The 21,711-nt window shown below is 46.2% G+C and overlaps 1 protein-coding gene across 1 annotated transcript in view; it reads right to left on the bottom strand.

Annotated features, from left to right (window-relative positions):
• Positions 2,185–21,711, bottom strand: part of KIAA1324 (KIAA1324 ortholog) — an 80,321-nt gene continuing 60,794 nt past the window's right edge. The window contains exons 12-22 of the mRNA XM_005677961.3: positions 20,445–20,550; positions 20,051–20,188; positions 18,123–18,386; positions 14,986–15,159; positions 12,519–12,699; positions 12,116–12,212; positions 11,330–11,431; positions 7,302–7,428; positions 7,046–7,224; positions 5,947–6,112; positions 2,185–4,821 (exon numbers count right to left, since the gene is read on the bottom strand). Of these exons, the coding sequence (XP_005678018.2) occupies positions 4,753–4,821; positions 5,947–6,112; positions 7,046–7,224; positions 7,302–7,428; positions 11,330–11,431; positions 12,116–12,212; positions 12,519–12,699; positions 14,986–15,159; positions 18,123–18,386; positions 20,051–20,188; positions 20,445–20,550 (1,603 nt within the window). The 3' untranslated portion in view covers positions 2,185–4,752. The remainder of the gene's footprint in view (positions 4,822–5,946; positions 6,113–7,045; positions 7,225–7,301; positions 7,429–11,329; positions 11,432–12,115; positions 12,213–12,518; positions 12,700–14,985; positions 15,160–18,122; positions 18,387–20,050; positions 20,189–20,444; positions 20,551–21,711) is intronic.

Raw genomic sequence — 21,711 nt, 5'->3', positions numbered from 1 at the left:
TGTGGTTAGAGTGTATGGTGTAGAATAGGTGGTGCCAGTGGTAAAGAACCCGACTGCCAATGCAGGAGACGTAAGAGATGCTGGTTCCATCCCTGGGTCGGGAAGATACCCTGGAGCAGGGGATGTCAACCCACTCCAATATCCTTCCCTAGAGAATCCCATGGATAGAGGAGCCTGGCAGGCTATAGTCCATAGGGTCACAAAGAGTCAGACACGACTTAAGGGCCTTAGCACAAGCACACACAGAGTATAAGTGTGTACAGTTAGGGACCATGTATACCATATTACTAAATCTGTTCCTCACCTATTATAGTGGGGCTAATACCTGCCTCTAGGCCTGTTCTGAGAACCAGGTGGGCAACGTTATGAAAGAACTTAGTTCAGGCTTGATACGTAGAGATGTCTAATTTATGCACGTTTCCTTTCCTATTTTCCTGCTTAGTTTAGATTTTGGACTTCCCTTGTGATTCAGTGGTTAAGAATTTCCCTGCCAACGCAGGGGACATGGGTTCAATCCAGGAAGAGTCCACATGCCGCAGAGCAAGTAAGGCTGTGAGCCATGTCGGCTGAGCCCATGCGCCCTAGACCCCGTGCTCTGCAACAAAGCAGCCACTGCGGGAAGAAGCCTGAGTTCGCCAGCTGGAGAGTAGTCCCTGCTCCCTGCAACTAGAGGAGGCCTGCATGCAGCAGTGAAGACCCAGTGCAGCCAAAACTGAATGCAATTTAAGAGTTTAGATGTTATCCCATAAGCAGGGGTAACATTTTAAATATTTAAATATTTAGGGAATTCCCTGGCAGTCCAGTGAATAAGACTTCCTTACTCTCACTGCCAAGGGCCTGGGTCTGATCCCTGGTTGGGGAACTAAGATCCCACAGGCTGCATGGTGTAGCAAAATTTAATTAACTAGCTAGCCACCTGTATAACCCAGGTTTCCCTGGTAGCTCAGTGGTAAAGAATCCACCTGCAATGCCAGACGGAGGAGGCAATGGCACCCTACTCCAGTACTCTTGCCTGGAAAATGCCATGGACGGAGGAGCCTGGTGGGCTGTAGTCCATGGGGTCGCGACTGAGCGACTGCACTTTCACTTTTCACTTCATGCACTGGAGAAGGAAATGGCAGCCCACTCCAGTGTTCTTGCCTGGAGAATCCCAGGGACAGGGGAGCCTGGTGAGGCTGCCTGTCTATGGGGTCGCCACAGAGTCGGACACAACTGAAGCGACTTAGCAGTAGCAGCGCAGCAGCAATGCCGGAGACAAGGGTCTGATCCCTGGGTCAGGAAGATCCCCCGCAGTAGGAAATGGCAACCCACTCCAGTATTCTTGCCTGGAAAATCCCATGGCGAGAGGAGCCCGTAGGGCTATACAGTCCATGGGGTCACAAAGAGTCAGGCATGACTTCGTGACTAAACAATAACAATACCCAGGTACCACCCAGTCAAAACAAATGTGAGTCACAACCAACCAACTGAGGGAATTCTTTCTAGGGACTAAGTGCCCTCAACTGGAGTAAAGGAAAGCATGGAAGCAGGAAAATCCAGCTGCACTGGGAAATGGTGGGTCCTTGATGTCCTCTAGGATTTTATCCACATCTAGTCCATGATAATCAATATCATACCCAAATAAGCTAATTTCACCTGTCTTTGTAGGCACATTGCTATGTGGCTGGCCTCAGTGCCACCCAAGAGAAAACTGAACTGGAGGGGGATGGAACTGACACGCTCAGCGTTCCATGTGCTCTCTTTTCGATCCTCACCCGGTCTCAGGAGGTAAGGCATCCTCAGGTGTGTTTTATTGTTGTGGAAACTGAGGCTTTGATGGGTGGCTGATTCCTCAGCAGGTGGTGAGGTGCTTGTAGCAGAGGTCCCTCTTGCTCCCAAGTGTGCTCTCATCTCTGTCACTCTGGGGTTCCAGAGTCCTCCTCTTCAGCTTAAGGTTTAAGGGCATTTACCATTTCTCACTCATTCATCCAGCCATCAAACCTGTTTAAGAAAAACAACTGAAAGGTATTTTTTATTTCACAAAAAAAGTGTGATGCGCGATACCCATCCTCTAACAAACTACAAACTTTTGGAATACAGAGTAAAAAGGAGATCCGATCAGTCTTGATGAGATAAAAATTTGGTTTCACAAAGTTGAAAAATCCATTACAAAGTCTCTGTTGCATAAATATATTCTGTCTTGTCTTCAACGTAGAGTGAGACCAAAAAAAAAAAAAAAGTTTTGTTGGCATAAGAAATCCCCTGGTCCTTTAATACACCAGTCTTCATTTGTACTCTCAGCCAAATACAAGTGACATCTACATGATAAGAGTTACATGTGTATTCTTGGACTCTAGGTAACTAAATGGAATTTAATATTTTATCTCCTGAGCCCACTCTCCCTCCCCTAAAAGCTTGCGCAAAACACTATAGTCTTGGTTTACTAAAGATTTTTCCCGTGTAAAATAACATGTGTGTGTTCTAAATTTGACTATGGTAATAGGTGTACAATTCTGTGAGTATACTAAAATCTGTTGAATTGTATGTTTTAAATGAGTGAATTGCATGGAATTTGAATTATACCTCAATAGAGCTATTAAAAAATATCTATCATTTCTAAGTTGCTAAGGGAGCAACAGATGACCATTATAGCATATCTCAGGAGTTCCTGGCAGGATGCAGGGAATATTTGCAGAAATCGGTACACTAAGGGATATAGAAAGGAGATTTTTGAAGTATTATGATTAAGCCAGTGGAGTTTGAGGTTGCTCTAGGATCACTCGGTTTCAAGATGTCAGAATAAGGAAATCAATGGGGTAGGTATTTTTTTCTGATTGATTCTAGCACAGTCTGTGTACCTTCTGTGGCCTTTGTCACAAAATAAAGTTATTTGGTGGAAAAGCAGATGCCCGGGGCATTGTTGAGACTCTGGAAAACTTTCGGCTGGCACGCAGAAGCTGACTATCTGCCTCCATTGAGAGAAATTCCACCATGGCCACAGGTTCTGAGAGCCTGAGTCCCACAGGAGGAGGAAGAAATTAGATACCAAAGAAAAGCTTCTAGATTTATTGAATCAAAGGGACTGCCTGCATTCGGTGATGCTGTTTCTGGCCAGAAGTCATAGCAGGGTTCCAGTTCTCACAGACCCTTCTATAAGACCATTGCCAGGGCAGCAGGGGCGGGTCATTGTGCAGCAGACAAACCATTTACAAGTGTCATCTCCAAGCTGGTCACCAAATGGCCATTTGAAGACAGGCACAAACCATGGGCAACTGGGCCCTTGAACCAGGACGTCATTCTAGCCAAATAGTGAGGGGAGGAGAATTGCCATTGGTCGAAAGAAAAAGAGAACTGAAACTCTTGCTCTGGTTTTACCATTCTAGTTAAAGTTCATCACTTACACTTGTTGTGAAAGTCGAGAAAAGGGGCAAAGAGGCCATTCACTTTACTCACCTGTAAGAACGATGCTAGCAGAAGGTGGAGCCAGAAGTCATTTTCATTTTATAGCACACAAAGCAAAGGAGAACACAAGCAGGAAAGACAGGGGCTTGAGAGTGCGAGGGTTCCCAGTTTGGCGAACACCTTGTCTAACTCCCCCAGCGTTTCCTCCCTGAAAACTGATCTGGATTTACTTACTGCTGGGGCACGGGCTAGAAGTCCATGCCTTCTTGGCCAGCCTACAGGTTGTTTGTTCTGTGGCCGAGCAGATGAACTAAGCTTAGAAGCAGGCACCATGACCGCCCCAGGTCCAGCCCGTTGTGGGCTGGTTTTCCAGTGTGGCCCCATTAAAACCTTGACCTGCTTGTGTTCTTCCAAAATATAATATGTGTGTTCCCTTATATGGTCCAAGCCTTTAGGTATGGGGTGCTCAAGGATGAGGAATTTTCCCCGCTGGCAATGTTGTCATTTTTGGGTAAAAGCAAATAGAGAATAAAGCTAGAACATCTGAGGTTGGGGCTTACCTGGTTCCCTTTAGTGTCATAGGGAGACGGTGGGAGGTTTAAAATACGAAAAACCAAAAGGCGATGCTAGGGGGAGAAGAGATCCATCAGGGCTTTGGGCATTTTCTCGACAAACTTTTTCCTTTGGCTCCAGTGAGAACAGTTAGAGCTTACTCAAGAAAAGGGAATGAAGTACCCAGTTTAAAAAAACAAAATAAAACCTTCCTTTATTGCCTCTTTGTGCTTATCAGGCCTTTTCTTACCCAGGGCTTACTCATCTGGCCCCCAGCCTGTCCATTATACCAGTTGGAGCCAGTTATCCAGGAGAGATGAATCCAGGCAACCAGGAAGATGGATGGTCCATCAGGGGATGCCAATACCCTCCTCACCCAGCCTCTCTCCCAAAGAGATCATGAGCTGAGGGCAATGATCAGGAGAAACTCCTGGCTGCTTCTGCCCTGAAATAAGAGGACAGCGGGAGCCATTTCTATACTTAAAAAGAGAGGAATACTTTTGTCCCAGAGCAATAAGAAATATGAGCAGATGAAGCTATGGCTCTGGCAGCTGGTCCATTTTGGGAAACAAGATGCAAGCAAGGGAGTAATATATAAACAAGGTGTGGGTATATTTGGCAGGTTTGAGGCAAGCAGAAAGGAAGGTTTGGATACTCTATAAAAAGAAAACAAAGATCAGGAATTCAAACTTCTTCTGATAAGGCCACGACGAAGAGATTTCCAGCAGTGGGTGCTGCAGGAGGGTGGCACCCACGTTGCCACAGGCTTGCAAGGTGACGTGCCCAGGTGAGGAGGCAGGTGAGGCAGGGCAGTGTCCCTCACAGGTCCATGTCTGGGCCTCCTGAGGATGTCTTCAGTGGCACTGAGTCAAACCCATCAGGAGTCCTCTGAAAGAGAGATGGCGACAGGAGCTGGCTGCTGCCCATGGGCAAGTTTGGGGAACAAAGGAGAGAAATGGAAAAGAGGCGACAGAAAGAACCCTCCTGAAATTCCTGCTTTCAGTGGCTTCGTGGAAACAGGAACATAAGATAGCCTCTATTCTTCTTGCTCCCTTCAGTCAGTCAGAGGATGAGAAATATCTTTAAACCCCTTGTTTTGCATCTTTGTTGAATTCTAGAAGTCCCAGAAAGACCTAAGCATCCCAGGGTAAACTATTCTCCCACTGGTTAAACAAAAAGCATTCAAGGTCTAAGGAGGCCAAGAGAGTTACCCTGGAAGGTCAGCCCAAAGGGAATGAGATTCGGCCAAGTAAACACCTGCCCACCTTCCTTTCCTTTTCTGTTGCCACCCTCTCCACCCAGGTTGGATAAATTGGTCAGGGCAGCAGTGAACTGTGGGTGCTGGCAGAGTGGGGCTGCAGAGGGCGATGACCCTGGAGGAATTACTCGAATGCTCTCTGCTTGCCCCAGGCCCAGCGACAGTGTGGTCTGTCTTATGTTTATGAGCTTCAGACTCATTCAGCCACACATAGAGAGTCAGCTCTCCCAGTTCAGAACTGTTCAAGAGTGAACAACTTAGATGAAGCTGTAACTCAGCCTCCAAAGGACAGGGGCCTGACACCCAGGGGACAGGACCCTCCACTGGCCAAAGGAGAGCCTCACTTCTACCAGCAGTTGACCCTAGAGGTCATCCCTTCCCCTCCCTCCAAAATACAAAAAGGTTTTTGGTTTATTGTTTTGTTTTGGTTTTGGGGGGATGGAGGGTGATTCTGAACCACATGGGTGGTTCAGTACTCCTTCTGGAAGTTAAAAGGCCCAAATAGCCCATCCACTGGAGTGCATGTTGGCAGAGAAGGAGCCTTGTGCAGAGCAGTCCTGGGCCTCAGGGGAAAAAGGTATTTGTGTGAAAACACAGAAGACAGAAGCCAGGATTCTCAAGGCGGGAGGATAGAAGAGTATGGAGGGTAGGGAGCAGAACAGTGGTCCCTAAACAGTCGGGGGTCTCAGTGTCCTAGGACTGATGTCTTCTCCTGGCCTCCAGGGTGACCTCAGTGCACTGGCCACCCTCCCTACCTTGGAGGTAAATGATTTGATCTTCCCAAAGAGTGACTTTTTGCTGGTAAAGATGAGGTCATCCTCCACGTCCTCGCCTTCCATGATGGCACAGCTGTCAGCGGCTGGCAGGTCACAGTCCTTGAGGGTAGCGTTCATCACCAGCTTGGAATACTTGTACTCTAGCCTATGAAACAAGGGAATGGGGAAGACAAGACACCAAACTGTAATAAAAGGAAAAGAAGAAAGGTTGGGCTAAAAGGAGATCTTTCCTTGCCATGGGTGATGGAACTGAAACATAGCAAAATGGTGTTAGGCTGGGGATTTGGCTAGGGAATCTGATTCCCAAGTCAGGGATCTTTTCCCTTAAGTCTAGGTGTTCCTATGATTTCAAAGCTGAACAGAAACCATGAAACTGTAAAACCATTTTTATCATTAATAATAGCAAAGTAAGAATTTTCTTTGCATTTCTTTTGAGATCTAACAGCTTTTCATAGACTGCCATGTGGTACCATCCCTGTTTAGGAGTTAAGATGCATACGTGTGTGCTGAGTCACTTCAGTTGTGCCTGACTCTTTGTGACCCCATGGACTGTAGACCACCAGGCTCCCTTGTCCATGGGATTCTCCAGGCAAGAATCCTGGAGTGGGTTGCCATGCCCTCCTCCAGGGGATCTTCCTGGAGGAACTGAACCCATGTCTCCTGCATAGCAGGCAGATTCTTTACTGCTGAGCCACTGCGGAAGCCCTGAGGAGTCAGCATAATCAAGGCATATACTGGATGAGTGGCTCAACAAGCCTCTGGCCAGAGTCACAGGGACTGTAAGGTGAGGTGAAGTTGCTCAGGCGTGTCCGACTCTTTGCGACCCCGTGGACTGTAACCTACTAGGCTTCTCCGTCCATGGGATTCTCCAGGCAAGAATACTGGAGTGGGTTGCCATTTCCTTCTCCAGGGGATCTTCCCAACCCAGGGATCGAACCCGGGTCTCCTGCATCGCAGGCAGATGCTTTAACCTCTGAGCCACCAGGGACCCAAGAGCAGCCCTGTGAATTTATACTCTCAGATACTCTCCTCCCAGCTCAACAATCCAACCTTGGCCATCCCCAAACCCATCACGTACTTTTGATTCTTTTTCCAAAAGTAACAGGTCAAGACGGTGAGCAGGATGGCGGTGCAGGTGCCTGCGGAGATGCCCACTTTCAGCCAGAAGTCTATCGTTTTGCAGATGGTGACTCTCTGCTCAGGCAGGGAGATGCCACCGGAGCACAGCTTTGGTTCTCGCCACACGTAAGTAGTCTTCTGTTGGGGAGAAAAACAAGGAACTCAGATATCACACTCGCCTGTCTCCTGGGAAGTCCCCAAGCAGAGACGCCTACCTGGATGCCAGCCACGCAGCTGCTGACGATAGCATGGTAGTCGGCAGTTGAGCAGAGGGGGCAAGCGGCCACGCTCTCCCACAGGAAGTGGAAGTTACAGCCATCACAGGTCCCATCGGAGCACTTGCTAACAGAGCAGAAAGGAGACTTGAGCTGGACCAACAGTCTAACAACAGGAAGATCTGGCTGGAGTCCTATCATTTCATAAATTGCCTGATCCGTCTTCTCCTTGTCAGACTGTCAGTTCCATCGTGACCCTTCCAACTAGTTCTTCGCCTTCGTTTTGCTCTCTGATTTCCCTGATGATAAGAGGCCTTTCCAGGGCCTTCATCGGGGCCCCCACCCTCTGCCCGTATGTTTCTCCCGACATCAGATGAGAACTCATGTAAGCTGTCTGAGCTCTAGCACAACTGCCCAACTAACCCCTCAGAAACTCCTGTTCTCCCCATGGACATGGGACATTTTGCAAAAGTCACCTTTTTCTTTCATTTTAAAGTTTTTATTTTCTATTGGGGTATAGCTGATTAACAAACAATGTTGTGAGAGTTTCTGGTGAACAGTGAAGGGACTCAGCCATACATGTACATGTATCCATTCTCCCCCAAACTCCATCCAGGCTGCCACATAACATTGAGCAGAGTTCCCTGTGCTGTGCAGTAGGACCTTGTTGTTTATCCATTTTAAATACAGCAGTGTGTAGAGCTTCCTGTGGAGGGTTGAGTGTGGGGGCCAGTGTTTGGGAATGAACTTCAGGTCACTGCTGCCTGCAATGTACTTTACTGTAATGTTTGCAACAAGAGTAGTGACCATACATTTTAACACCACTGCTGGGTCACAGTGTGCCCCTTGGCTCCCCATCTCCCTGATCAGCATTGCCTAGCACAGCATTTTCCAAACCATCTTCCTTAAGACATGGGTACCCTCAAGATGTGAGTGTTAAGTGAAAAGAGGAAGGTAGGGGGGAAGGTGGTTGTTGTTTAGTTGATAAGTCATGTCTGATTCTATTACAACCCCATGGACTGTGGCTCACTAGTCTCCTCTCTCCATGGGGTATCCCAGGCAAGAGTACTGCAGTGTGTTGCCATTTCCTTCTCCAGGGGATCTTCCTGGAGGATCAAACCCTCATCTCCTTCATTGGCAGGCAGATTCTTTACCACTGAGCCACCAGGGAAGCCTGGGGCTTCCTGTAATCAAATTAGTTCAAGAGTCCTTGATTTAGTGCCCTTGGCTATTAAGTTCAAAATTGGGTCTTTCAGCTGTAGATTCTTAGGATTCCCTAAACTTTACTAATTTAATAATAAGAAGGATCTCTTATCTCATTGAAGAAAGTAGGGAAAACCACTAGACCATTCAGGTATGACCTAAATCAAATTCCATATGATTATACAGTGGAAGTGAGAAATAGATTTAAGGGACTAGATCTGATAGATAGAGTGTCTGATGAACTATGGACTGAGGTTCATGACATTGTACATGAGACAGGGATCAAGACCATCCCCATGGAAAAGAAATGCAAAAAAGCAAAATGGCTGTCTGGGGAGGCCTTATAAGTAGCTGTGAAAAGAAGAGAGGCAAAAAGCAAAGGAGAAAAGGAAAGATATAAGGATCTGAATGCAGGGTTCCAAAGAATAGCAAGGAGAGATAAGAAACCCTTCCTCAGCAATCAATGCAAAGAAATAGAGGAAAACAACAGAATGGGAAAGACTAGAGATCTCTTCAAGAAAATTAGAGATACCAAGGGAACATTTCATGCAAAGATGGGCTCGATAAAGGACAGAAATGGTATGGACCTAACAGAAGCAGAAGATATTAAGAAGAAGTGGCAAGAATACATAGAAGAACTACACAAAAAAGATCTTCATGACCAGATAATCATGATGGTGTGATCACTCACCTAGAGCCAGACATCCTGGAATGTGAAGTCAAGTGGGCCTTAGAAAGCATCACTATGAACAAAGCTAGTGGAGGTGATGGAATGCCATTGAGCTATTTCAAATCCTGAACGATGATGCTGTGAAAGTGCTGCACTCAATATGCCAGCAAATTTGGAAAACTCAGCAGTGGCCACAGGACTAGAAAAGGTCAGTTTTCATTCCAATCCCAAAGATAGGCAAAGCCAAAGAATGCTCAAACTACTGCACAATTGCACTCATCTCACATGCTAGTAAAGTAATGCTCAAAATTCTCCAAGCTAGGCTTCAGCAATACATGAACCGTGAACTTCCAGATGTTCAAGGTGGTTTTAGAAAAGGCAGAGGAACCAGAGATCAAATTGCCAACATCTGCTGGATCATGGAAAAAGCAAGAGAGTTCCAGAAAAACATCTATTTCTGCTTTATTGACTATGCCAAAGCCTTTGACTGTGTGGATCACAAGAAACTGTGGAAAATTTTGAAAGAGATGGGAATACCAGACCACCTGACCTGCCTCTTGAGAAATCTGTATGCAGGCCAGGAAGCAACAGTTAGAACTGGACATGGAACAACAGACTGGTTCCAAATAGGAAAAGGAGGACGTCAAGGCTGTATATTGTCACCTGCTTATTTAACTTTTATGCAGAGTACATCATGAGAAACGTTGGGCTGGAAAAAGCACAAGCTGGAATCAAGATTGCCTGGAGAAATATCACTAACTTCAGATATGCAGATGACACCACCCTTATGGCAGAAAGTGAAGAGGAACTAAAAAGCCTCTTGATGAAAGTGAAAGAAGAGAGTGAAAAAGTTGGCTTAAAGCTCAACATTCAGAAAACGATCATGGCATCTGGTCCCATCACTTCTTGGGAAATAGATGGGGAAACAGTGGAAACAGTGTCAGACTTTATTTTTGGGGGCTCCAAAATCATTGCAGATGGTGATTGCAGCCATGAAATTAAAAGACGCTTATTCCTTGGGAGAAAAGTTATGACCAACCTAGATAGCTATTCAAAAGCAGAGACGTTACTTTGCCAACAAAGGTCTGTCTAGTCAAGGCTATGGTTTTTCCAGTGGTATGGATGTATGGATGTGAGAGTTGGACTGTGAAGAAAGCTGAGCACTGAAGAACTGATGCTTTTGAACTGCGGTGTTGGAGAAGAGTCTTGAGAGTCCCTTGGACTGCAAGGAGATCCAACCAGTCCATTCTAAAGGAGATCAGTCCTGGGTGTTCTTTGGAAGGACTGATGCTGAGGCTGAAACTCCAATACTTTGGCCACCTCACGCGAAGAGCTGACTCATTGGAAAAGACTCTGATGCTGGGAAGGATTGGGGGCAGGAGGAGAAGGGGACGACAGAGGATGAGATGGCTGGATGGCATCACTGACTCAATGGACATGAGTTTGAGTGAACTCTGGGAGCTGGTGATGGACAGGGAGGCTTGGAGTGATGCAGTTCATGGGGTCTCAAAGAGTCGGACACGACTGAATGACTGAACTGAACTGAACTGATTATCTCATTGAGCTTCCCTGGTGGCTCAGATGGTAAAGCACCCGCCTGCAGTGTGCGAGACCCTGCCAGGGTCCATCCCTGAGTTGGGAAGATCCTTTGGAGGAGGGTATGCCAACCCACTCAAGTATTCTTGCCTGGAGAGTCCCCATGGACAGAAGAGCCTGGTAGGCTACAGTCCATGGGGTCACAAAGAGTGACTGAGCAACTAAGCACATTATCTCATTATCTCCAGTCTCATTACCTCATTTAATCCTCATAACAACCCCCTGAAGGAATTTATTATCATCCTCATTTTGCAAATAAAGAAGAGACCTAGAGAAGATAAGAACTATATCCATAACAGAGCTGGCAAGTATAGGAGGGGAATTGAATCTGGCCCTCTGCTACACAGCTGCCCACACACTCTAGAGAGTGAGGATAGCTTCTACCTTTCTGCTCCATCCTTGACATCTAAAGATCGAGTGTTTGGAACCACGACTGTGTCCCCAAGAGCCCATTAATGGAGCACAGACGATTTTCTCCTTTGCTCGTCTTCGGTAATCTCTGTTTGGTCCTTGGGATGGAGTGATGCCAAGGAAGGGAGGCTGTATCACATCCCTTTACCTTGGCAGTGACAGACTTCCAGGAGCAGGCTTGAGTGGGCTGCATCTGACTCGGATGGTGGTTGACCTCCCAGAGCTGCAAGACTGGGTCACATCATTGGACCTGCAGAGCAAACAGCCCCCATGGGGGAGAGAGTCACTCACTGGTGCCATCGGAGAGCTGCTAAGTGAAGTTAGCATGGAGCAGATGCCTGGCTGGGGAAGTGTGGTCTGACACATAGGAGAGAGTGGGGGTCAGGTAGATCTGGTCAAGGGGAAATGCACTGGTCTAGGAAAGGCCGTGCTGTGCTCAGTTGCTCAGTCATGTCTGACTCTTTAGCGACCTCATGGACTATTGCCCACCAGGCCCCTCTATCCATGGGATTTCCCAGGCAAGAAGACTGGAGTGGGTTGCCATGCCCTCCTCCAGGGCATCTTCCCCACGCCGGGATCAAACCTGTTGTCTTCTGTGTCTCCTGCATTGCAGGTGGACTGTTTGCCACTGAGCCACCGGGGAAGCGCTAGGAAAGGCTAGCAGATGCATTAAGATTGGAATCTCCTTAGGCGGGAGGGGTTGTCCCCCCCAGGTCATCCAATATTCCTCACTGCCACCAGGGGCACACCTGCCCCAGTAATACCCAAGTAGCTGGGCTGGGGAACTCTCAGGCTTTAGAGCTCTCTGCTGGGCGGGTCTGCTAGACCTTGTTCTGGCTTGATAAGCAGTAGGTGGCTAAAGAGGGAGGGACGCCACAGAGATTGCGGAGAAGCCCTGGGTTTCACTTGCATTAGCCTGGCCTCTCATTTTCACCTATAAAAGAAGATCACGTCCGGTATTCCCAGGGACTCCGGGTGGAAAAGTTCAGCTGGGGAGGTGATGCCATCCAGAGTCATATCTGTTGTCACCCCTGCCAAATTAGAGCTCCTAATTAGTTCTCACTAGTAGCACTTAGCTGGCAACCACTTTAGTTCTTCCAATACCTGTTCACATCCCACCTTCCTTCATCTCATCACATCCCTGAGTGGCTCAGGAGAGGGCAAACCAAAGGTTTATCAGTGGCCCCAGGGGCCCTTGGTACCCCCGGATGGAGTAGGAAACAGAGGTCGGGAGGTTGGGCCCCTCACCTGGGGCCTTTTAGCTTAGAGTCTGGGAGCCTCACTCATTCTTCACACAGACACACACTCAAACAGGTGAGAAAGACTGAGGTACTCACCGATAAGCCGGTCTGCGAGGCTGACAGGCTGCGAGGACACCCCGGCCTTGTAGCCTGTCACCTCTGGGGGAATGATGACCGCCTGGCACACGTAGGCTGTGATGGGTTTGGAGAAACCGGACTCACCCTCGGGGATCCGGAGGTCGGTGACATTGTCAGTGCACACGGACATTTTCTTACCCTGCGCAGGGGGGTACGGGAGGAAGTGGGAGGGAATGTGTGGTCACAGAAGAAATCCCTAAAGGGAACAGGGAGCAGTTCCTCCACGTTTAAGACTTTAGCCTTCTAAGAGCATGCTGCAGTGGAATGGTTCATCCCTGTGCTAATTACAAGACAGACTTTAAAGGATAAAAAAAGCTAAGAATAAGGCCTGGGTGTCCTCGTTTCTGGAACTCTGGCCCAGAGATCCCCAGTCTTTTATCTCCTTGGAATCACCTGGAGCCCCTTATGAGCAGTGTTGGGATGGTGGCAAACTGATTGGCAGATCCAATCTAGCAGCCTACCAGTTAAGGGCCTTCCTTATCCTAGTCAGATTTCTAGGCAGATCCTGAAATGTGTAACTGATCTCATGAAATTGATTTGGGCATCTGGCCTGCTTCCCATTCACTCTCTGTGTCTTCCATGGAGCTGTGATTCTACCATACTTATCTTGGGAGAGGAAATGGCAACCCACTCCAGCATTGTTGCCTGGAAAATTCCATGGACAGAGGAGCCTGGTGGGCTACAGTCCATGGGGTCACAAAGAGTCAGACAAGACTGAGTGACTAACACTTTCTTTTCTTATCTTGGGAGGACTTTCCAGAGTGTCCTGGGGGTTAAAACAAACCCCATAACCAGCCCTCTTCCTGCCTTGAGGTAGAACATCTTAGGACCAATTGGAACCTATTCTATTTAAAAATATTTATCAGCAGAAGAAAGACTGCTTCTCCTCCAGTCCTTAACAACGCAAACTCTATAGAGTAGAACTCAGGAGAACAGTGGGAACTGGACTCCTTCTTTGAGAGTTTGTAATAGAAGAAATATTGAGATATTTTTCCTTCAAAATCCTTTAAATTTATAGATGAATTATAATTTGTTTGCTAATATAAGGTCACTTGTTCAATATTTTAAATTGAAGCGGACTAAGCATTTATAATGCAGGATTTTCAAAATGATAAATTTAATTAGAAATAGACCCAAGTTGCTAAATCTGGTGTCTTCCTTCCTTTTCAAGATTGTAAGAATCAGAAAAGGAACATGAGAACAGAAAGGTATCTTTACATTATATAAGAATAAGCAAAGAAAATAAAACTCACAGACTCTCCAAATTTCCATCTTTTCTCTCCCAACTCACCCGACAAAACTTTTGCTACATGGGGATTGCTTTAATTAGTCTCCAGTTCCCAAGTTATCACTAACTGTCACTTCAGAGCCTTTCTTTTAACTTCTTCAAAGACTTTTTAAAAACAGGACAGAGACATTTGTCTCTAATCTTTCACAGATATTTTATTTCTTGGCATGTTCTCTCTATAAACACAAACCAGCTATTTTGCATGCTGCAGAAGATGGGTAGAAGCTGTGTGGTGTAAAGGCCTTACCTCTACATAGAGTCACAGATTAAATGTTCAAGATGCTGTTTATTTTGCAACATTTGAAACTAACTTTCCAACCTCTGAACATGGCTTGTTAGTAATTTAGTCAAGTGCAGTGGTGGTGTGATTACCCTGTACAAATATTTCCTCCTTTTAAATTTGTATCCAGAATATTTGCGGCATCTTGAAATGCTAATGGTAACATGTAGTGTCAGCAAAGATACATGTAGATGAAATTATGAGTAGTTTATTTTATCCAGCTTCTAGAAAACAAAAGACAGGTGTCATGATTTCTGAAGACTACTTTTTTAAGGAAAAAAATCTTTCTCCTGCATAGCTTTTTTTTTTTCAATTGAAGTATAGTTGATGTATGAGTATAGTTTTTATATAATCATTTTATATAATGGAATAAAGGTCATTATATATATATTTATATATAATTTTTTATATATTTTATATATCATTTTATATAAGGGAATAAGGTCAGGGAGGAGTTAATGTACACCTTATTCTACTTTATTTAAGTAATTAACTTATTTTGGCTGTGCTGTGCGGCTTGTGGGATCTTAGTTCCCTGACCAGGGACCAAACCCAGGCCCCAGCAGGAAACACACCAAATCTTACCCACTGGACCGCCAGGGAATTCCCCCACACATTATTTTATTTAATTTATTTTTTAATTCCCCTCATCTGATTTCAAATACGTTCATTTTCCTAAATGTTTATAATCCAAAATGATCTGATTTTAGAGGAGAAAGTCCTCAGGAAGAATAATAACCATTTGAAAATCTCTGAATCTGCCCCATCCGCTGCTATCTGAACCTCCTATGTCCTCTGGCCTCTGATTCGCTGGCGCCCCCTTTCTGTTCTCACGCTGTCCGTCCTATACAGCTTACCTGATTTCCGCAGAGACTGAGGGTAAAGTGGTGAAAGTATTTCAGTCCTTTGGAAGTGAAGCTTGGCCCTCCAGCCAGAGAGATGGTCTTTTCCAAAGCCGAGAAGTTGTACTCGAAAGTCCTGGTCGGACTGCTGACTGAGAAGGTACAGTCGCTGTAGCACAGGGAGTGTATCTGAGGGGAGAGGGGCCATCAGGCTGGCAGGGCCTCGAAGGGGCCCTGGAGAGCGGCGCTAGTCACCCCAGCCCGGTCCAGCCCAGGCAGGGTGAGAGAAGAGGAAGCGTGGATTAGGGGTGGGCATTGAAAGATGCGAAAGAGGAGCGAGGGAGGCTGTGTATATCTTGCCATGCCAGTATTAGCACATATATGATGTATGAACCTCTCATTTTCCAGTGGGTAGTCGGATCAGATTCTGTACCTTGTTCCCATGCCTAGATTATAAAACTCCCTCAAGAAACAAGATAGCCCTTCTTATGTTCAAGCAGAAACTCACCTAGAGCCAGACATCCTGGGATGTGAAGTCAAGTGGGCCTTAGAAAGCATCACTATGAACAAAGCTAGTGGAGGTGATGGAATTCCAGTGGAGCTATTTCAAATCCTAAAAGATGATGCTGTGAAAGTGCTGCACTCAATATGCCAGCGAATTTAGAAAACTGAGCAGTGGCCACAGGACTGGAAAAGGTCAGTTTTCATTCCAATCCCAAAGAAAGGCAAAGCCAAAGAATGCTCAAACTACTGCACAATTGCACTCATCTCACACACTAGCAAAGTAATGCTCAAAATTCTCCAAGCCAGGCTTCAGCAATACGTGAACTGTGAACTTCCAGATGTTCAAGCTGGTTTTAGAAAAGGCAGAGGAACCAGAGATCAAATTGTCAACATCCACTGGATCATCAAAAAAGCAAAAGAATTTCAGAAAAACATCTATTTCTGTTTTATTGACTGTGCCAAAGCCTTTGACTGCATGGATCACAATAAACTGTGGAAAATTCTGAAAGAGATGGGAATACCAGACCACCTGACCTGCCTCTTGAGAAATCTGTATGCAGTTCAGGAAGCAACAGTTAGAACTGGACATGGAACAACAGACTGGTTCCAAATAAGAAAAAGAGTATGTCAAGGCTGTATATTGGCACCGAGCTTATTTAACTTATATGCAGAGTACATCATGAGAAACGCTGGGCTGGATGAAGCACAAGCTGGAATCAAGATTGCTGGGACAAATATCACTAACTTCAGATATGCAGATGACACCATCCTTATGGCAGAAAGTGAAGAACTAAAGAGCCTCTTGATGAAAGTGAAAGAGGAGAGTGAAAAAGTTGGCTTAAAGCTCAACATTCAGAAAACGAAGATCATGGCATCTTGTCCCATCACTTCATGGGAAATAGATGGAGAAACAGTGGAAACAGTGTCAGACTTTAATTTTTTGGGCTCCAAAATCACTGCAGACAGTGACTGTAGCCATGAAATTAAAAGACGCTTATTCCTTGGGAGAAAAGTTATGACCAACCTAGACAGCATATTAAAAAGCAGAGACAAAGGTCTGTCGAGTCAAGGCTATGGTTTTTCCAGTAGTCATGTATGGATGTGAGAGTTGGACTGTAAAGAAAGCTGAACACCGAGGAATTGATGCTTCTGAACTATGGTGTTGGAGAAGACTCTTGAGAGTCCCTTGGACTGCAAGGAGATCCAACCAGTCCATCTGAAAGGAAATCAGTCCTGAATATTCATTGGAAGGACTGATGTTGAAACTGAAACTCCAATACTTTGGCCACCTGATGCAAAGAGCTAACTCATTTGAAAAGACCCTGATGGTGGGAAAGATTGAAGGTGGGAGGAGAAGGGGACAAGAGAGGATGCGGTGGTTGGATGGCATCACTGAATCAATGGACATGAGTTTGAATAAACTCCAGGAGTTGGTGAACTCCTTCCCTGGTGGCTCAGACAGCAAAGCGTCTGCCTGCAATGTGGGAGACCTGGATTCGATTCCTGGGTCGGGAAGATCCCCTGGAGAAGGAAATGGCAATCCACTCCAGTACTATTGCCTGGAAAATCCCATGGACAGAGCAGCCTGGTAGGCTACAGTCCATGGGGTCGCAAAGAGTCGGACACAGCTGAGCGACTTCACTTTCCAGGAGTTGGTGATGGACAGGGAGGCCCGGAGTGCTGCAGTCCCTGGGGTAGCAAAGAGTCGGATACGACTGAGTGACTGAACTGAACTGAACTGAACTGAAGTGGAAGAAGGGTGCCCAGGATAGCAGAAGAGAAACTACAAGTCTGTCGACCCTCCCCCACTTAAAATTCACTGACCTCTAGATTCCTTTTTCCAAGTCTCTTTATAGGAAACTGAAACATAAACCCCTTTCTTGGTCATTTTAAGGTCAATCCCTCCCTTTACAGCAGAAGAGGCTGCAGGGAGGAAGTCTGTGGCAAGAGTCCAGGGTGTCCCAGTAAGGTTGCCAGAGATCTGCAGAACGGCTGCACTTGCTGCACAGCTAAACTGAACAACGACTGCAGACTGCGTAGTGTCTTACAAATGTGTGGCCACAGGGTTGTGATCAGTAAAATACAAGCTCATTGAAAAGAATTAATGTATAACTAAGAACTTCTGGTCGTAGGATTCACTTTCTCAGATTCAGAAAATGCATGGGCCAACCGCACTGCTGTTTCACTTTAGAAGAAAGCCCTGGGAGAGGAGGCAGCAATGACAGGTAACTACATGTCCCAGCAAAGGTGGGTTACCATTCCAAGAAGGGGGGCAACTTCCCTCAATAACAAGCTGGAATGAAGTAGGCTGAATTTGAGCCACAAGTCCCAAGACTGCTTCCCTTTCGGTCTCTGCACAGATGCTAAATAACCCTCTGGACCAGAGGGCCACAGATTTCCATTACCCATCACCTGAAGATGAGACTTGTCGATGACTGAGACCCAGACCCTGAAAACCAACCAGTACAAGCTGAGAACTCTCCATCTATGGTCACAAACTGGATGGGTTTCCTCTAGGACTCTAACCTGGGAGTGTACTAGGGGGAGTTTGGATATCAGCCCCTTAGGAACGCCACCCAGGACCTGGCACCATCTGAGCTGGCCCATTCAGAGACGCAAAGTTAGGCTGCTTAGCCAACTACTGGCACCTTGTTGCTCCTGGTCCCTGGACCACAGGGCATGCAGGCCTGGGCACCATAAGGCTGGTGGGCTTTCAGGATCGTGTTAGGAGGACAGGAGTGGCAGGTTCCTGAATCCCGATCAATATAGTAGCCAGCAGGACAAGAGGTGCAGGAGGAGCCCATGTCAGAGGCTTCCAGGGCACATGGACGGCAGTAGGAAGCCACCCCGTCCATGACATTGGTGACGTTGATGGAGTAGATCTTGGCGACATCACTGGTATACTTTCTTCCCTGGAAACAAAGACACAGGAGAGTGAGCTTGGCCTGCCTTGGCCTGAGAAGGAGCAATTGAGTGCTCTGGAAATAACAGAATATGACTTAATCTTTTTTATCCTGTGATACTTGAGAAAAATCTTTAGAAGCACCCTGTTCTTTTTACTCACCTAACATCACGAGAAACGCTGGACTAGAAGAAACACAAGCTGGAATCAAGATTGCCGGGAGAAATATCAATAACCTCACATATGCAGATGACACCACCCTTATGGCAGAAAGTGAAGAGGAACTAAAAAGCCTCTTGATGAAAGTGAAAGAGGGGAGTGAAAAAGCTGGCTTAAAACTCAACATTCAGAAAACTAAGATCATGGCATCCGGTCCCATCACTTCATGGGAAGTAGATGGGGAAACAGTGGAAACAGTGTCAGACTTTATGTTTTTGGGCTCCAAAATCACTGCAGATGGTGACTGCAGCCATGAAATTAAAAGATGCTTACTCCTTGGAAGAAAAGTTATGACCATCCTAGATAGTGTATTAAAAAGCAGAGACATTACTTTGCCGACTAAGGTCCGTCTAGTCAAGGCTATGGTTTTTCCAGTGGTCATGTATGGATGTGAGAGTTGGACTGTGAAGAAAGCTGAGTGCCGAAGAACTGATGCTTTTGAACTGTGGTGTTGGAGAAGACTCTTGAGAGTCCCTTGGACTGCAAGGAGATCCAACCAGTCCATTCTGAAGGAGATCAGCCCTGGGATTTCTTTGGAAGGACTGATGCTAAAGCTGAAACTCCAGTACTTTGGCCACCTCATGCGAAGAGTTGACTCTTTGGAAAAGACTTTGATGCTGGGAGGGATTGGGGACAGGAGGAGAAGGGGACGACAGAGGATGAGATGGCTGGATGGCATCACTGACTTGATGGACGTGAGTCTGAGTGAACTCCGGGAGTTGGTGATGGACAGGGAGGCCTGGCGTGCTGCGATTCATGGGGTTGCAAAGAGTCGGACACAACTGAGCGACTGAACTGAACTGAACAGTATCTCTTAATGTGCATTTTTTGCCATTTTAAAGTAAGGACTGAACAATTTAGATGATGTATAAAAATATTCAGTACCATGGGGAAATATGTAGTAGGTATTTATATTTTTTAAAAAGCAGATTTAAAAAAAAAAAAAAAAAAAAAGCAGATTTTTTTCCCCTTATAAAAGAAAAAAAGTATTTATAGTGAAATAAAGATGGTATAGAAGATACTCCATATGCTAACTATGTTATCTCTGGGTAGTAGGATTATGGGTGGTTTTCTTCTTTTTGCTTTTTTTTTTTGCTTATTTCTAAGTTTTCTTCCAGTGAACTTACATTACTTTGAGTTAAGATAAAACCAGAGTTATTATTATTAAAGCAAGAACAGGACTGAACAGGGTACACCAGGTCAGGTACCACATATATCCTATCCTCAGGATAGGTCTCCTGAGGAGGGACAGGTGATTTTAGGAGTTTCCAGGGTCATTTGGACAAGGCTGGATGCTCCTCAGGGGCTGGCATAGGCAGTCCTCTGCTCGACTCCTTACAAGTCTTCTAATCACTGGATTCTGAAACTCGACCGCATGCTTAAGCTAAGGTAGTAATTGTTCCAGGTTAGGAGGTCTCTCTGGGCGCTGAGCACTGAGGAAGGGGAGGAGCTTACTGTCTCATGGAAAGTTGTCCTCTGGAAGGCCCAGGTGAAGCTCATGGTAGCGTTCTCCTCGATGATGTAGGTATAGGACTGTTTGCCTTTAGAACCTTTCCACGTCTCCACGGGACTGTTGGTCCTAGAATTCACACCCTGAACCCAAGACAGACAAATGAAGAAGGCATGATGGCTGGGCAACTGTGGGGAGAGGGCGCCCATACCGCTGCCATCCTGGGGGCCATCACAGTGGCCTAGACCCATATTAAATGGTGCAGCCCCTGACAAATAGTTGGGCTCCTTGTCTGCAAAATCACTGTAAGCAGGGGTGTCAGTTATGTTGATGCATCAACAGGGCAGAGGGGCCAACCTTCCTGGAAGCCCCAAAGCAGACAAAGGAAGGAAAACATACCACCATGAAGTAGAGCTCGCAGTTCACAGAACAGATGGTCTCAAAGACAAACGTGATCCTGGCCACCTCTTTGTTCTCTGTGTCTGCCATCACTGACTGTGGAGGTCTGTGGGGCAGAAATCAAAAGTCGGTTCCAGGGGCCAGACAGTGCTTAGTGAAGAGAGCAGATGGCAGCAAAGGGTCTGCTGGGGGACAGGACTAAGTTCTGAGTATGTTGGAAAGAACATGAATTAAATCCAATTCTATCATCCTAGCTGTCTGACCTTGATCTAGCCAAACTGTTATCTTTCTTATCTGTAAAAAGGTGATAATATCTTTCTTATTTACCTCCCATTATTATGCGTGCTAAGTCGCTTCAGTCATGTTCGACTCTTTGTGACGCTATGGACTGTAGCCTGCCAGGCTCCTCTGTCCATGGGATTCTCTAGGCAAGATACTGGAGTGGGTTGCCTTGCCCTCCTTCAGGGGATCTTCCCAAACCAGGGATTGAAGGTCTCGCATTTCCTGCATTGGCAGGTGGGTTCTTTACCACTAGCGCCATTGGGAAGCCCATCACTGTGGTGTGATCCAAAGGCATAACAGATGTGGAAGTACTTTCTAAAATGCTGAATAGCTTCCCTAGCAGAGTGTGGGCTCCAGACCCACTGAATTAGAATCTGCAGCTTAACGTGATCCCCAGGTGATCCATGCGCATGTTAGGGTTGAAGAAGGACCACCAGCATAAGACATCAATCGTCTACACTCACTCAGCAGTTCAAACCCCCTCCCCATCCCCACCTGAACTGTGGGGGATTTGCCCTGGTCAAATGAGCAGGTACTTCGATTCATAGCTTTTTTAGCAAAGTTCTCAGCCTGGTCCTTCTTTGGGGAAAGAGAGAGCCATGTCTGATAGATGGGGATGGCAGGGTGGGGCGAGTGGGGTTAGAAAGTGCTTTACTGCTATAACCATATTTGCAAGTTGGAAAGTATTTTGGTGAGTGTTATCTCCCAAAAGTCTAAGAAGTTTGCTTCCCTCAGAAACATAAGATATAGCTGTTCAGCTCTGAGAAATGTAAAGGAAGGGAAGGGAACCTATTACCTTTCGAGCAAGTACTGTGGCTGAGCACTGTGCCCAGGATAGAAGGAGAGAGCTTGAAGGAGGGAATGGAAAAGCCAGATTGGTGATAGGGATGCTGATTCAGTGGTTCCTCCTCATCTTTAAAGCACATACAGGCAGAAGAGTTCACTTGGGCTTTGAAAACACATTTGTAGCTTTCTTTTTGGCTTT

The sequence above is a fragment of the Capra hircus genome, chromosome 3 (assembly GCF_001704415.2).
Source record: "Capra hircus breed San Clemente chromosome 3, ASM170441v1, whole genome shotgun sequence".
NCBI lineage: Eukaryota > Metazoa > Chordata > Mammalia > Artiodactyla > Bovidae > Capra > Capra hircus.
The sequence above is the reverse complement of the archived record's forward strand: the minus strand, read 5'-3'. Positions and strand labels throughout refer to the sequence as shown.